We start from the raw sequence: 16,187 nt of genomic DNA on the forward strand, positions 1-16,187 counted from the left end.
TACATCTGTTAGAGTTTCCACTGATGTTTAATTTACCTCGAACTGGTCTGACAGGTCTGGTCATTAAACAGCAAGCTGCCTGAATTTCGCAGGAAGGTTGTTTAACCAGCACTCCACTCCACAGGCTATTTGCATCACATGCTGACAGGTAATTCGAGACAGAAAAATATGTCTAACATCCAATTTCAGGGTCATGACAGCACTTTTGCTTGATTACATCCAGTTTTTTGTGAATCAAATCATTTGGTTAGAAGAAAGATTCACACTGAACTTCAGAGACCTTTTGAAAATTATAATACTTTAAAAAGACAGGATAAGTACATTTAGTTAGTTCAGTGAGATTTCTCAGTATGAACAAATTCCTAGAAAGAAATAAAGCTAAGATTATTGTATTTTCAAAAATTCATACAGTAAAAACATATTACAAGAACAATAAAAATGTTTTCTAAATGACCAAATACTTCAACATCAAACAAACGGAGCGCTGTTGACAAAGTCTCTCTACTTATGACACAGAAGAAATTAAATTAGGTCAGCTGTAAGTATATGAAGTCAAGACTGCAAGTGCAAAAACAAAAATATAGAATAGGTAAAGATACCTTTCTGCAGGTAAATGAGAATTTTGACACCAGATTTCCAAGGCAATACAGTTTGTTGCACTGATTGACCATGATACATGCTTCACAATGGAGAAGACAATAATAATCTCCACAACATTTATGAAATTGAAGATTATGTGTTTGTTGTGCCTGTCTAGCATCGAATCAAAAACTCAGAAGCAGGAGCCAAAATAATGTTGGATAAAACACAGACTCGTTTTCACTCAGAAAGCTCTCTATAATCTTTTTTCTTCAATTTTTTTTTCAGTTGGATAAGAGAAAACAAAACAATAGAATTATTAGAAGGACTATGACCCTAAAAAGGGTTGCAAATTATGCAGTCTTCTGAGTTAGCCTCCTCAGAAAACCTGTGACACTGAGTTTAACTGTGATCTTCTGGCACATAGTAAAATTGTCTGCATGTCTATTCATAAATACCTGTTCCACAGACCTGGCCCATATACTAGTCCAGGAAATGAGCGCATTTTGTTCTTAAGAACTTAATCCAGTTAAAGAGATTAATGCAGATAACAAACTCTTTCTGCTCCCTGTGGAACAAAAGGAAGCCTTTGGTAAGCGGAGACGACTTTCACAGTTTGATGGCTCGTGGCTCTGTATTATATTTTAATGAAATTAAATGCAAACGGATATAAGAATCTGTGTATTTATTGTAAAAATGCAAAAATATCACATTATACACAAATTACCAAAATATTAAAATTCATGTCTTTCTGCAATACTGTTAGCCATACTTGTATTTTATATAAGGAGATTTTTTAATTCTCTTTTTTTTTAATAAACTTTTTTCCTTAGGAAAAACAATTAATATCTCCTGCAGTTTATTTAAGTATATCATATAAATTATGGTATGAAGTTACATTACTACTCTCAATGTTTTTTCATGAACTTTGTGTATTTTTTTTTTTATAAAATTTTAAAAGCTGCTTTGTCCCAGATGAACCCCCCTCCCCAGATTTAGGAAAATATTCTTTTGTCTAATATTGTTATTTATGATTTTGAAGAACAACAACAACAAATCTTGACTATCAATTGGAAAGTATTGCATGGCACAAATTTGCATAGGATCTACAGCAACGTGATATTGTATGTATAAAGATTCCCCCACTTCCTGGTTTTTCTTTATTTTTACACTAAGAATATTGAAGGATGATAGAAATTTCTTTCAGGAGCCCAGATTTTTCTCCTTGGTTATCATCTTCTCCATAGTTTTCACAGGGTATCTTCATTACTACTTCATTACTGCCTCACATCTGGATAATCAGGTCGAGAAGGTACCAGGAGGAGCACAATGAGTAACTGGGGCAGAGACTGGGCTGGGCACAGCTTCACATTTGCTTGGAGTCAGGGAAAATCCATCCCAACGCCATTCTCAGCCACCTGCTGCCCGAGCAGACCTGTCCTGCAGAGATGCAGCTGGAAGCTGGGCCCAGCAGCGGCTTGCCCCGGGGCAGGGACGTGTTGGTGAAGGGGCTGCCAGGAGAAGGGTTGGGGGAAGGCCAACGTGAAGTTATGGCACCTGAGATTGCACTCCAGAGGCTGTCCAGGGAGGGGAAGAATGTTCTTTATAGTTTGTGAAAGAAAGACAGGGCAAAAAAGATCTGCTCACACGCGTACTGACACACGTTAAATTCTGGAAGAAATCCCAATTCTTACTATGCTTAACATTTCTGTCAGGTTGTTTGGAAAGTCTGAAGGAGAAAAAAATAACACCATGAATTCCCAGAGACCTGATGATAGCAGAAACCAAAACAAGCTGAATAGACTCTTAAAAACAGTCAAAACTGTTATTATTTTCATAGATGCTCTCATCATTTGCACAGGTATCTGATGAATACGGTAGAGTAAAACAAATGCCATTTTTTGTAAGGAAAATGTTCACCTTATCATTGAATCTCCTATTTGCCTTTAAGGGTGGCATTCATTTTAGTGTAGTATGGAGGTTTTTTTTCTCAGACTATACAACTGTCACAGACTTCTAAGGAGGAAAGGGTACGTATGGGTGCGTTCAGTATAGAGAACTCCAACCAGTAAAAGAGAAGTATTGGGGCAACAGAAGTGGCAGCTCTTCAGCGAGGAAACTTGTTGCTGCTCACCACCTACAGCAGAAACATTTTCCCCTCGGTCAAGAATGACTAAGACAAGATGAATTCAGACTAGGAATGAGGAAAAGAGAGCTGTGTGCCCCAAAAGACAGAGAAGTCCAAAACAACCATCCTCATAAAACACAGAAATGACCAGATACTCTGCCTGAGAGTGATGGAGGTGTCCATACACGATCAGGAGCAACCATCCTCACAGACGAGCTGCTCTAGAACCCAGAGTCCAAAAATTACCTTCCTCCAGTGTAAGAACTGTCTTATTTATTGTCTGTTAACCAATTATTTACCTGTACAAGGACTTGCCTAAGGCTGATTAGTCTTAAAATACTTTGACAAGAAACTATCTCAACAACCTTTTGGATCTCAAAATAAATTGGAAATGAAAGAGACTGCTGTCACCCTCAAAAGACTCCAGTAGGTTTGTTAATAGACTTCCATTTGTAAAAGTCATGCTGTGTCTGCTCAAGTGTATTTGATTTATCCAGGTACCCATTAACTGTATTTTTTATTGTAAATTCTAAAAAAAACCCTGTTGAATAAAGATAATGGGCTTACAAGCCCACAGGACCCCAGAATGCTATAAAAGTCTGCAGGATCTCAGGTGACTCTTTGTCTGTAACTGGAATAGTACCATTTGAGACAACAGAGCACTGATTAACTGTAAATTAAAAAAATATCTATTTTGTCAGATTACATATTTTACGTGTCTGTCTGTGTATTTAAAAGATATGAAAAATGCAGTCATTTAACTACTACACTGCAAAAAATCCTAGCATGTCTCACTTGCTTTTAAGCAAATGATACAAACACCTGTTTCACCAGACTGCTCAACCTCAAATCCTGACTTTGTTCTCTTCTGTTAGTGAAATACAGCCTTGCTTCCATGGGGCCAGGATTACGTCTGGAGCAGCGGTCCTCTTCTGCATCATCCCCGGAGCTGCTTTAAGTGACACAAACTCTGCCTGGTTGTTCCATGCAGCCACAGCATGCCACCACGCTCTGCCCCCATGTTACTGGTGCTGGGAAGTGAAACCAAGGACACATGGCCACACCACCAGTGACTCGGTCCTGCTGTGACAATCACAGGTGACGTGCAGCTACAGATTTCTCTCGGCCATCTGCTCCTTTAAGGAGAAACATGGCTTCGGGCTGCCTAAAATCAGTTTGTTCCAGGCAGCATTTGCCCTTTGTACCCTGTCAGAAACTCTCACTGCTCCTTGAGCCCATGAGTCCTACGAGGCATACCTGTATACAGTTCATTAATTGAGGTGCAGGTCCTCAGACCAGCTTATTAGCCTCAGCTAGGGCTTACTAGAAAGGGAAAATCTTCCATTTCCTTGTCCCTGTCTTGCTCTTTTTCACTGTCCTCATTCCTGTTTCCAGCCACGTGGTACACTACTCCGCCGCATTGGTGAGATCTCTCCTTCTCAGTAGCAGTAAGTCTTATGTTGCTTCAGTTCCACTTAAAATTATAGCACAAGGAACAGCATGTCAAGGAGAAAAAGCAAACCATGAAAGGAGAACAGAGACATAAATAAAATACCTTAATGAAGCATTTCTGCCTAACCTGTTATTGCATTTTTCAAGAGATGGCATTGATCTGAGGGGTTCAACGCTGTCTTCTTGAGAAAGATTTCAGTCTGCTTAATCCACTCAAACCTGCCAGCTGACAAACCCGACAGTTTGCCCCTGTGTCTAACCATGTGATTTAGTTTATTATTCCAGAAGACCGAACTTGTGAGGCTGTGATTGTACATGTAGACTAAACTGGCTGAATTATAGAAGTCCAGGAATTGATCTGCATGTTTGAACTGGGACATGAACTTGTTGAGCATAAATTTGTTCCTTGATGAGATTTCTTCTTAAACTAATTTTTATCCTGAAGAAGAAATAAAAGTAAGTAAATCTCTTTAAAAAAATGCAGGACTTACAGTCTCAGAGAGCAAAATATTCTCTATTAACTGTAGGAAAGTGATTCTTGCATAAGTATCATTTTTCCTGGACAGATGAGAAGGAAAAACATTTAGATACTAGTTTAAGTGTGTTTAGAAAAAGAAAGAAGACAAAACCTAGGAAAACTAGGTCTTATCATCACTTTTCTGGCCTATGCAGCATTCCTGGCTTGAGTAACTCAACCTGCAGAACCACAGGATATTTGTGCAAACCCCTTGTTAATTTTTTCAAGTCCTTTTTTTCAGTATGATTGGGATCTAGTGGCAAAATTCCAGTTGTTGCCATGTTATTGCTATAGCTGTGGCAGATGCTGTGAAAAAAGCTTCTGCTTAACATTACCTCCCCACTTCTAGAGGAGATACAGCTGCCCCCAGACCATCCCTTTCAGCCATGGTAATTTGAGCCGTGCAGAAGAAAAGCAGATGGATCAGAACTGCCAATCCAAAGAGCAACAAAAATAATCTTGCCTGGAGCTTGCATTTACCTGCCCACACCCCACCTGACATGGGGAAAGAGTCCACAACAGCTTGCACAATGTGGAAAGAACCATTTTCTCAGGACAAATTTCTCCATGCAGAATAGCTGCAAGTCTCCTGGCTGATGCTTAGACTACAGTAAGCCATAGAAAATCCATGTATCTGCAAGTAACCAGCGCTCTCACTGTACTAGCAGAACCACTTACCCATTGCCATCATTGCTAGTAACTGTGAAATACAAGAGTAACCCTCTGAAGTGTTTGGGTCCTTTGCGGATATATCTGAAAGAACAAGAATGTATAGTTGAACAGCTCAAAATTCAGAAACTGTTAGAGTTCCTCCCTTGTAAAAAAGACAAGTCAAAATATTTCACGTGGGACAGAAAGAGCTGTTAAAAATGTGAAGTGCTTTGAGCTTGTTCTCTTCAATTGAAATCTACCCAAAATGGAGGCAGTGCTGAAATGTGATATCACCTGGAGTCATATTTGTTTGCTGCCTAAAAAATATCTATTTGCAGGGTTTCTGTGCAACCCAATGGAAATAAAACATTGGGGTTTTTTAACAGGGATCTTGTTTAAACACCACATTTCTCCTTCTGGGATGAAATGCTTCATAGTCTGGTCTCTTATGGTTTATCTGAATTGAGCTGCATTCTTCATAAAAGCAGCTGTATTGTACTTGTGGCAACCCAGAACTGAATAATTGAAATGTGCATTGGATCTTAATGAAACAAAGAACTCTATAAACTTTTGTCATGGATTATTATACAAAGTACAGTACAGAAATGTTCCATCCTAAAATCTACTATACCAGCAGAAGGTGAATTGCACACATGGTCATGTTGAACACATATTTATGATCAATGCATACATATTACAATTCAAATAACTGCCCAAAGTCAAGATTAATAATTGCATATATTATTCAAAACATTGAATTTATAGATATATTTTCAGTTATATTAGAAATCCTCATTTTATTTTAGTTCTTGTGACAAAAATAATTATATCATTAGCTATTTAGAAACATGAAATTAGCAAATAATTTCAGTGCCTCCTGCTTCTAGCAATACCACCCAACTGTACAATACATTGGCCTCAGGAATGAGGTTGGCTTAAAAATTTCTTTTCTCTACGCCCCTACTGTGGACACTCCTCCCCACATCTGAAGTGCACTTCACTACCGCCTAAATCATGCTGATTGAAAGGTTTGTGTGGTTGTGTTGAAAAATAGAAATGGTGATAAGGTCCTGATGAGGGATAAAATAGCCTTGTGCAAAAAAACGAGGAGATGTGGGTCGGGGAAAAGGAGTGGCACGGATTTCTAACTCAAGCCATTTTGGGATATCTTTTGTAACATGCTATTAGCACTACTAATGGGGCATAGCAAACTGTGAAGGAAATGCAAAACTGAGCATCTAGAGTTGGAAACTTCTTAAATTGGCATTTTCATTTAACTACATCCTTTTTTTCAGCAAAAGAACTATACCAAATATATTGATCTACAATTGGTTTTCTTGTTTCTGAAAAGCACAACAGTCACAGGTTTCCACTAAGCACAGCAGAGTCTATAGAAATCAAGATCCACGCAACCTACCTCAGGATAAATCAGCTTAGGCTGTCAACAGACAGAGAAGAGTCTGGAATAAACCAAATATGTGCAGACTTTGAAGTGAATCAGTTATGACTGATGTGCTGTGCTGTGGGAAGCTCCTGCGCTCCCTTGGCTTGTGCTGCTGATGAAGAATTGTTTGCCGTTATGGCATGTGTTCTCATCACGAGCAGACAAAGACCTATATAAAAGCTAGTTAACTGAGAAACAAACATGTTGTGGAACTGCATTTTAATTAGTTTTCCTTAGTGATATGTTTTTAATTGGCACAGCTATAGATTTCTTGTAACAATTTAAATTACTTTACATGCATGTAAATAATGTAGTATTGTTATTAAGGTTCTAAAATATTAGCTACTGCAAGATCCGTGTCAGTATCCTCAGCAACATTCAACCTGATGGTGGACAAGCATTTGCTGAGCTGTTCCAAACGACACTGCAGTAAGGTGAATCTTGTCCAGTTGTTCTCTTGACTGATATGTTAAAAATATAAAAACTAGGGCTCATGGAACCTTCCCAGACTTCCCAGACTACGAAATTCTGATCCTGGAAATTATTTTACTCTCTTATTCTTAGGATGTATTGTTTCTGATACTAAATGCTGGTTAAGAGACATATTTGAAGTAATCTGCACATGAGCAATGAACTGGAGTTTTAATTCAGAGGAAAAAACCACCCATAACTGGGGCACCATTTCTAACCATGGAAGTCCACACGCTGTGCTTTTACCTATGTGTGAATTGTAAAGGCACAGGCCAGAGGGAATTGTGTCATGAAAGGGGATAAGAATATCACTCTTCAGAGTCTGGAATTATTTTTTTTTTGCAATAAGAATTTTTTGTCACAGTTTGACAAAGATACATTCTCTAACAAATGTAACATCTCCAGATTATTATTTTTTAAATTTTACTCTTTGTTCTCACAGTTTTTGCTAAAGGCACTATCTTCTTCAACATCTAAAAGTAGGTTGTACAAAAAATGCGTAATACTGAGAACAGTCCTCCAATAGGAAGAACGATAGAAGGAACAAGCTTGTTCTCTTCTGGTTACAATGATTTGTCCAGTATAGGAAAAAAACCCCAAACCTATGCAACACAAACAATTAATAAGTACACAAAGTACACAAGTGTGTTTATTACATTTTTGCAAGCACTTTGTTCTACATTTCAAAAACGCCACCTTCAAGCTGTTGGCACATTTATGTACAAAACAGATTAATTGTAATGCCTGCTACAAAGCATTCTTTGTGAAAATACAAACTCTAATACCAGAGAAGAGCCAAAAGCATTAACATCATTACATGAGTTTAAAAGACATAGTTTTAAAAATCAGCACAAACATTTTAAGACACAAAACTCAAACACTACAATATAGAATCCAAAAGAGGTTCCTAATACTTTTTGCAGAACTGTAATACTGGTACTGCACATTATCAGAAATCTGTTGACCCTGTAGGACAGCCTAAGTGTAAAAAAAACCCAAAACCCCAAATCAAAAACACAACCAAAAAACCTCCAAAACAAGCAAAGAAAAGAAAAAGAAAAAAAATTCAGTCAACTCATACTACTTAATGCATTATCATGCCACAAGTAACTATAGAATTAGCCTCTACTTACTACAAGAATTGTTAAAATTTACCGATGATGCATGACTAGTAATAGTACAAAGAAGAGTTTTACTCAAGAAGTTTTATTAGAAATGCACTTACACTGAGAGAGAATTCACAATGGTCCAATAAGTGCACAAAACTACCTAAGATTTTTAACACTGACAAAAATGTCTTGTCAGGCTACGTCACTTTAAAAGACACTTTACAGCATTCTTGTAGCATTAGAAATAGGCAAAAAAAAAAAAAATCCATCAAATTTGGTCCCATAATACTGACTTTTCTCAAATAGGGTTTTTTGTTTTGTTTTTGATACAGGTAATTCTTTCAAATTAAGATTACCTGTCTTTCTGATAACATTTTCCTATCAAAATAAAGGTTCAAATATATTACTACACTTTCAAATAATAAGCTCTGTAATGGTCTTTCACCTTACTTAAACGTACTACAGGTAAACCAAAACGTGTAGGAAAGCTGGAAGCCAAGCTATCACATTTATGGAAGTCTCCTTTAATATATCTTTTACAGTTCAGACAGGTGCAATCCATTTAAATTTTTAAAGCAGGTAAAAAGACATCTGACTCCTACGGTCACTGCATTTTTGATATATTACTTTCATAAATGTAGCTAAGCGGTTATTTCTTACATCATCACATGAACAGCTCCAGTTTAGCATAACCATCATTGAATTCCAGAGAGCTCATTCTGTAAAAAACTATGGATAACTATATCACTTAATTAACAATTGTCTATATACCATAACTCTGTAACAGGTAGCCGTGGTATTGAATTCCTTCAAAAGGCAAGTGGCCATGCATTGTTAGCACCACGGTCTGCATGCTCACAATACAAACAGGAATTATCACCCATGGAACTTGGAACAAGAGAATATTCTTTCAAAACATCAATAATAATACAATGTCAACAAAGATAAGAAGCACTTTTTAAATTTTTTTTTCTTTTTTTCTTTTTTCTCTTTTTTTTTCTTTTTTTTTTTACCCACTATTACAAATTTAGAAATTGCACCTTTGATTGTTTAAAATGTTCTTAGGACCTTCATTCAAGTTGATCAGGGTCCATCTGGCAGGTTTTCCAAATATAAAGGAAAGTCATCAGAATGTTTTCTTTACATATTGTACATCACGTACAATGGTCCCTTTGAAGTATACCTGTAGTTAAAGTATTATAGAACTCAAAACTAAAGAGTATAAAAAGCTACTTTTTTTCCAAAAACATATAAGAAACAATGCAAAAAGTGTTATGCATAACACATACAAAGTGATTAAAAAAATCAAACACATATTTGTATTTGATAATAGTTTAGTATCCTGGATGTAGCAGAACTAATTAGCTTTAAAGGATTCAGGAAAGGCTATTGAAAAGCTTTGTGGTAGAGAATGGTCACATAAAGTAAGAACTAATTAAGAAACCAAGTGCTAGACAACCAAGAATTGTACATGGGTGATATGTAAGTCACCCAATCTATCTTTTGTGAGAAGCACTTTCAATTGTTTTTAAAATGGTTGGATGGCCTTTAGTTAAACAACAAAGCATTCATGTTAGAGAGTAAGACAAGGTTTCTTTTATGTGTAAGCGTTGAGCCGCTCTTTAGAGCGAGTAGAGTGAATATCATGAAGCTCTTGTTCCTCCTTTGATTTAATATCCTCATATTTTTGCATTCTGCAAGCATCTTTCACATAGGCCCAGTTGGCAGACAAGACCATGAGATAATGGACCTGTAAGAGAGGTAACACGGAGTTAGGAACCAACAGAGCTAGTTACAATAGAACAAGTTCAAACTGGAAAGCTGTAGGATAGAGACTGGGTTTTCATCAGAAGGAATCAAGTGTTGTTAAGTCAAGCAGTAGTACAACAATATGATGTGAAGTTCAACCATGAGCTTCATTAATCCAAAGATTAGTCAGCTCATAGCTATTGCTGTTACCATGACTAGTAGTAGGTAGCAATGGCTGTAAAAAAATCTAAAAAACTGAGAAATCAACACATCTTCCTCGCTTTACTATTTCACCTAGTCTGCAAGTCTACATGGAAAAATGACTTCTGGTTATTTCTTGCAGATTTTTCCCCACTGAATCATTATTTGTTAACGTAGTTGCTTAAGATAGAACTATACACATCTGTAGTCTTTAGATGTCTAATGAAATTACAGAAAGATTTGCTTTTTCTGTCTTGTTACACATAGTATTAGCTTTCTATTTATCCATGATCTAAATCTTTCATCTACAACTCTAGCTACTTTGTCAAAACCCACTAATTTGGGAAAAAATTGTCAAAAATTGTAAAATACGTTCAGCTAGGCAAAATGTGACAAAATATACAGTTACAAATAAACTTCAGGTCTTAAAAGGGCACATATTGTTATCATTTGATTTAGTAGTTTTATTTCACTGTTATGTTAGTTATACCACAATTTATTTATGTAATTAGTTAAAATGCATAGGAAAAAAAAAGTTTCTTTGTATGATTTTTAGGAGAAAATTATCTTTATTATTTTTAAAAGACAACTTCTGTATACATCTTGAGTGGAGCAGAAGCAATGTTCATGTTCCATGAAAATTTTTGAATATGTAAAAATACATTTTTTTTAAGAAAAAAAATTAATAGATTTCCAAATATTCTATCCAAAAACAAAATTAAAAATTATCTGAAAAGAAGGGGGAAGAACGCCACAGCCTGTGATTATAATAGAGTTTGTTGGTGAGTTTTGGAGATTGGACCTGACTCACAAAAATCACTGCATGAACTATGCTGATATGCTCTTAAAGAGCTTGGTTTGTTTGTATTAGCAAATGGAGAAGACAGAATGTCTACAAATACATCTGAGGATTAAACATCAGTTAAAGGATATTGGCAATATTGTCACATGAACAAATTTTTTTCACATGGCTTTGAATAAACTTAATCTGAAAGTCAGGTATCTTACCAGTAAAAAATCCTGCATTCTTCAAATGTTTTCCATTATAAACAGAGGATGTAAACCACCCTATTTGCATTTGAGATGGAGCTTATCGGCTTATAAAAATCACTATATATCATATATATACAACCATTATATTTTTTATAAAAAAATAGTATGGCTGCCAGTGACTGAGCTTAAACACTAGAAGTCCAGTCTTCTGAATGGTGGTGACAAAAATGATCAAATAAGTGATAAATTTGAACGCAACACCATTACAAGGAATGAAGTTGAGGCCTCCAAGGAACTGCTGCCAAAAATACTTTTTTCAAAACTCCTCCTTCAGGGGCTGCCACATGCTATCTGCATTCAGTCCCTTTTGGGGTTAGTTTCCTTAGTCTTCATGCCTGTGGCCATCTACAGCGTAAAGGCTACTCCAGCTGCCTGTTAGAGCAACAAACTGCTCTCCAGTCCATCCCAGCTTCCCCAGTCTGGGCCTTTCAGGACATTTCCAGGCTTTGCAAGCTTGCGAAGGTGGACCTCAAATGTCCTACCTTCAGTCTGCTGGATCTGCTTGCAAGGAGCCTCTGACCTTCTCAAAACTTGTTCCCCTTTCACCTTTGGACGTGCTCTGTTGGCTCTGTATTCAGCCAGAAAACAAAAAATGTTCAGTAATGGTATTTAACTGGTTTATTCTAGAGCTCCCTGGACATTTATTCCTCCGCTAGCAGGCTTTCAGACACTTCTGATGAGAGCATCTCCTATATTTATGTTGATCAGCTGCTTCAGAAGCCACAGATAAATTTCCTGAAATCAAAAAGATTCTGCCCCTCCCTAAGAAATCGAGAAACTAAATTAAGATTCAATCAGTAGAAAATGGAATAAAATAATCTTAAAACACCTTGAGATTTTGTGAAATCTCCTGTTCTTATTAGACTGTTGTAGATATGTAAGTATCTCAGATACATACTAAATGCCAATGTTGGCTTTTTCCACAAATGTTTGCTGGTAAATGCTGCTGATTACTGCAGGCTAATGTACATTTCTAAATCTGGATAACTAAGCTCAAGGAAAGCATTCTGAAACCCTTCAGAGGACCAAATATTTTTGGTGTCTTTTTTGTCCTGGTGCTTGATGGCAAGCTTTCACCCAGTTAATCACTATTTGAGGAACACAGTCTTAGTTGAGGAGCCAAAAAATAGGAAGAAGTGTTCAGATAATTTGTCCTCAAGGAGAAAGACTACAGACAGCAGTATTTCTACGTATCTTTAGGAGTTTCTTAGCATCTCTAGTACAATACCAGCAGCACAACCTGTGATGATAGTGCAAGTGCTGCAGATGGCAGCATGTACTGAGTTACTCTGGGACACTTTCTGGTCATAATTTAGCACACAGAAAAAAGAAACGCCTTGTATCTAACTCCGCTGTTCCACAAGCTTTCACCATGGGTAGTCTCCGGATCAGGCATTTCTAGATCAATCAGAGACACTAATGCTGACTCCCCGTTCTGCTGAATGAAATGTCTTAAATTTCCTCCACAGTAAAACTCCTGAAAAAAATTAAATCCTAATAATCCTAATAATTCTGTCATCTCAGACAATTACAATTTGCATCCAATGAAAACCCCAGTACTGGTCCTTTCAGGGTAGGATTTCAATTTGAAAATACAGTCCTAGAAGTGGAGGGGTATCTGAGCAGTGTACTTACATCTTCCTGATCTTTTAAAACACATCTGCCAAAAAGCTTTGCAACTGAGGAATATGTGGTGAAAATGGAATCATGTAGGCACATTTGTTATCTTCACTAAATATTTGGTAACAACCCAGTAAGAGACAAGTTTAAACCTAATAACTTGCAGTTTCACTTGGCATTTTTCTTCTACTTAAAAAATAGACAAACTGTGCTGAAGGTACTTTGGCCACAGTCTGATCTTCTTTAAATTCTCATTCTGAACCCATCCCTTCCTTAAAAAGTTACAGTAACAAACTTCTGGAATAACTGTTGAAAACTCTTGGAGTTCGCATTCACTGTAAGCTGACTTTCCTGGAAACAACTACTTTCGCTTACGTAATGAATATAATCTCAAAAACATATCCATGTTCTATACTGGCATATATGCTTAACAGTCCCACCACCTTTGTTTTTTCGTTTAACACCAAATTCCTAGATAACACTGTCACGCTAAGGAGGTCATCTCTAAGTGGCTGTCTAATTGCATTTCACACTTCCATGACCTGAACAGCCTGAAGCCAGTGGGGCCCTGTCAAGGCTTATTCAAATTGAAGCAGGGCAGCTTCCAGAGTTTGTCTCAGGATGTTTCAATTACAGACATATGCAAGACAGTGCAGGGTCTTTCCATACTCTGGGAAACATTCCTGCTTAGATTTCTTCAAAAGGTGAATCTATGCCTCAGCATTTCAAAACTGTAGAACTGCATCTAGGCTAAGCAGTGCTTTTGTTTCGATTTGTTTTGTTTTCTGCTTTCCTTTTGGGACGTTGTATCTCAGCAGGGCAGAAGTCACAGTAACTTTTTTTCTCCTTACATGCAACTAATATCCTGCAGAAGAGCACAATCAGACTAGGGCAGAGGAACTAGACCACTAATACATTTTGATTTTTCTTGTTTCAGGAGAATTCATTGCATCTCTGTCTTACAGGACATAACTTCTTGAAAGTTCAGGCAGAAAAGTACTGCTCACATGGTAACTTCTGAGAAGGGCATCTGTGTATCTCGTAATTCAGTTTTGCTGTAGTGGTTTTGGGAAAATGTCTCAGGCACATTGCTTACTAGCTTTACAATCTAACCTTTAGGATGGTAGAGTTTACACTGAAACAACTTCACCTCTTCTGTTTCTATCTGACACAACACTGAAAATGGTAAAACGAGTATGTGTTACTCTAGTGATCATTTCTGTATCCATTTATTAACCATTCAGGCATAAGAAAGGACAGTAACGTTCAGAACCATACCTAGTCCAAATTAAGTATGATTCAAAATTCTGCGCTCAAGACTCACAAAAAAGTATCTACAACATACATAATTCTATCAGGTTGTTTTCATCTTTGGATGAAAAATTTTCAAAATAAACCAATTGACACTTTCCTTCTCTGCAAAACAAAGCTTCCCCTGACATGTACTCTAAAAAATACATGAGTTTTTCTAGACTTCTATCCTAACCTGTAGGTCAATTCTCTTTTTAAACACCAAAACAGTATTCTCCTTTGGAGACTAAAGAGGCAGCTAGTGAACTCTGAAAAAAATTCTAAATCCATATACAAATACAAGACCAAGAGAGAGATTAAAGTAGTAGCTATGGGAAAATTATGACATGACCTGATGGTTTTGCAAGTATTAACAATTTTTTGTGTTTTTTTTGCAGTAAATGAATACATTTTTCTAAAATATATTTTTAAAATACAGATTAATGATAAGTATCCTGGTGACAGGCGGTCTTAATATTTCTGAACTAGCTGATTTCTTTGATGAATTTCATGACAAATATTGACATTAAAAGAGTTAAAGAAATCTGCGCATATTAAATAATCTGGCTCTTACAAATCTCTACAAATCCAGAAGTGAGGATATAAAGGGATATATCAATATCATGACTTAAAATGTCATTTTAAAGGGCAGACTTTACCAACTCTGTTATTCAGCAGTCTCATTGATGATGCACTACTGTTACCGGCCAGTAACAAATACAAAATACATACTACTTTAGTCACATAGACTATTCTAGTTTAAACTAACTGTTTGCAAGAAATGTTTTATAAATTTAATAATTTCATAAGCTTTCTCTTTTGTAAAGGACTACCATTTTAATCCCATTTTTCTGTTAAGAAGTCTTGTTAAATTTCACAAACACGGAGATCTGCTACTGTTGTGGATATATACCAAGACTAACTTCATTAAATTTTATAGTGATTATTCTTCCAACAGCACATCTAGGGAAGGGCAGTGGTTCTCCAGCGACTTAAACAGCTTCTGCACACTTTTCCTCAGCCTAGCCTATTGCTGATACCTCACAGAATCACAGAATGTTCGGGGTTGGAAGGGACCTCTGTGGGTCATCTAGTCCAACCGCCCTGCCGAAGCAGGGTCACCTATAGCAGGCTGCACAGGACCTTGTCCAGGCGGGTCTTGAATATCTCCAGAGAAGGAGACTCCACAGCCTCCCTGGGCAACTTGTTCCTGTGCTCCATCACCCTCACCATCTTCTACTAATATGAGCACAGGATCTGGGGAAAAAAAGATGCATTCTTCTTTCTGCATGGGACATTTAGGACCCAAAATTCATTTTCCCTCCCTTGAATTACTTCTTCCCTGGGAAAGCAAACTTCCCTTAAAGAAAGAGAACCTGTTAATATCTGCTTGTCAACCCACAAAATTCTGACCTTTCCCTAGCATCCTGTCCCCGGTCTTTGGGCTACTGTGTCAAGTGTGAAACACATTGCTCAACCTATAAATAGTTTCTGGTATGCCGGTCTTGAAAATTACCACTATCAAAGAGTCGAACGTACTAGTCTTCACCAGGAACCTAACATCACAATGGTAGGTTAGAAATAAACAATTTCATTACAAAATTGACATACAAACCACAGAGCTGCAAACATGTCATAAAGCTTACATCTACCATCAATTGGACGCTGAACAATTTAGTAACAGTTAGACCCTTAACTTATATTTCTGTTGAAACAGTCAGTATTATCATGCCTGCTCTATGCAGCCACAGAATCCAGCAAAAAAGCATACTTGGGTATGGGTAACCTTTAGAAAATATGTGAATAACTGTGAGCCACCAAAGTGAATTCCTAGTGGATTACTGCTTGGTATAACACATCTATTGCATCATTGATATGGTACTGTGAGCGTTGAAGTGGGTTTTTAAACTTCCTTGAAAGTTT

General features: G+C 37.0%; 1 protein-coding gene across 1 annotated transcript in view; it reads right to left on the bottom strand.

Annotated features, from left to right (window-relative positions):
* Nucleotides 1–7,878: 7,878 nt before the first annotated feature.
* The window catches only part of GPM6A (glycoprotein M6A), a 131,690-nt gene continuing 123,381 nt past the window's right edge, over nt 7,879–16,187 (bottom strand). The window contains exon 7 of the mRNA XM_009938970.2: nt 7,879–10,101. Coding sequence (XP_009937272.1) covers nt 9,949–10,101 — 153 coding nt within the window. The 3' untranslated portion in view covers nt 7,879–9,948. The remainder of the gene's footprint in view (nt 10,102–16,187) is intronic.

Source organism: Opisthocomus hoazin, chromosome 5 (genome assembly GCF_030867145.1).
Source record: "Opisthocomus hoazin isolate bOpiHoa1 chromosome 5, bOpiHoa1.hap1, whole genome shotgun sequence".
Lineage (NCBI taxonomy): Eukaryota > Metazoa > Chordata > Aves > Opisthocomiformes > Opisthocomidae > Opisthocomus > Opisthocomus hoazin.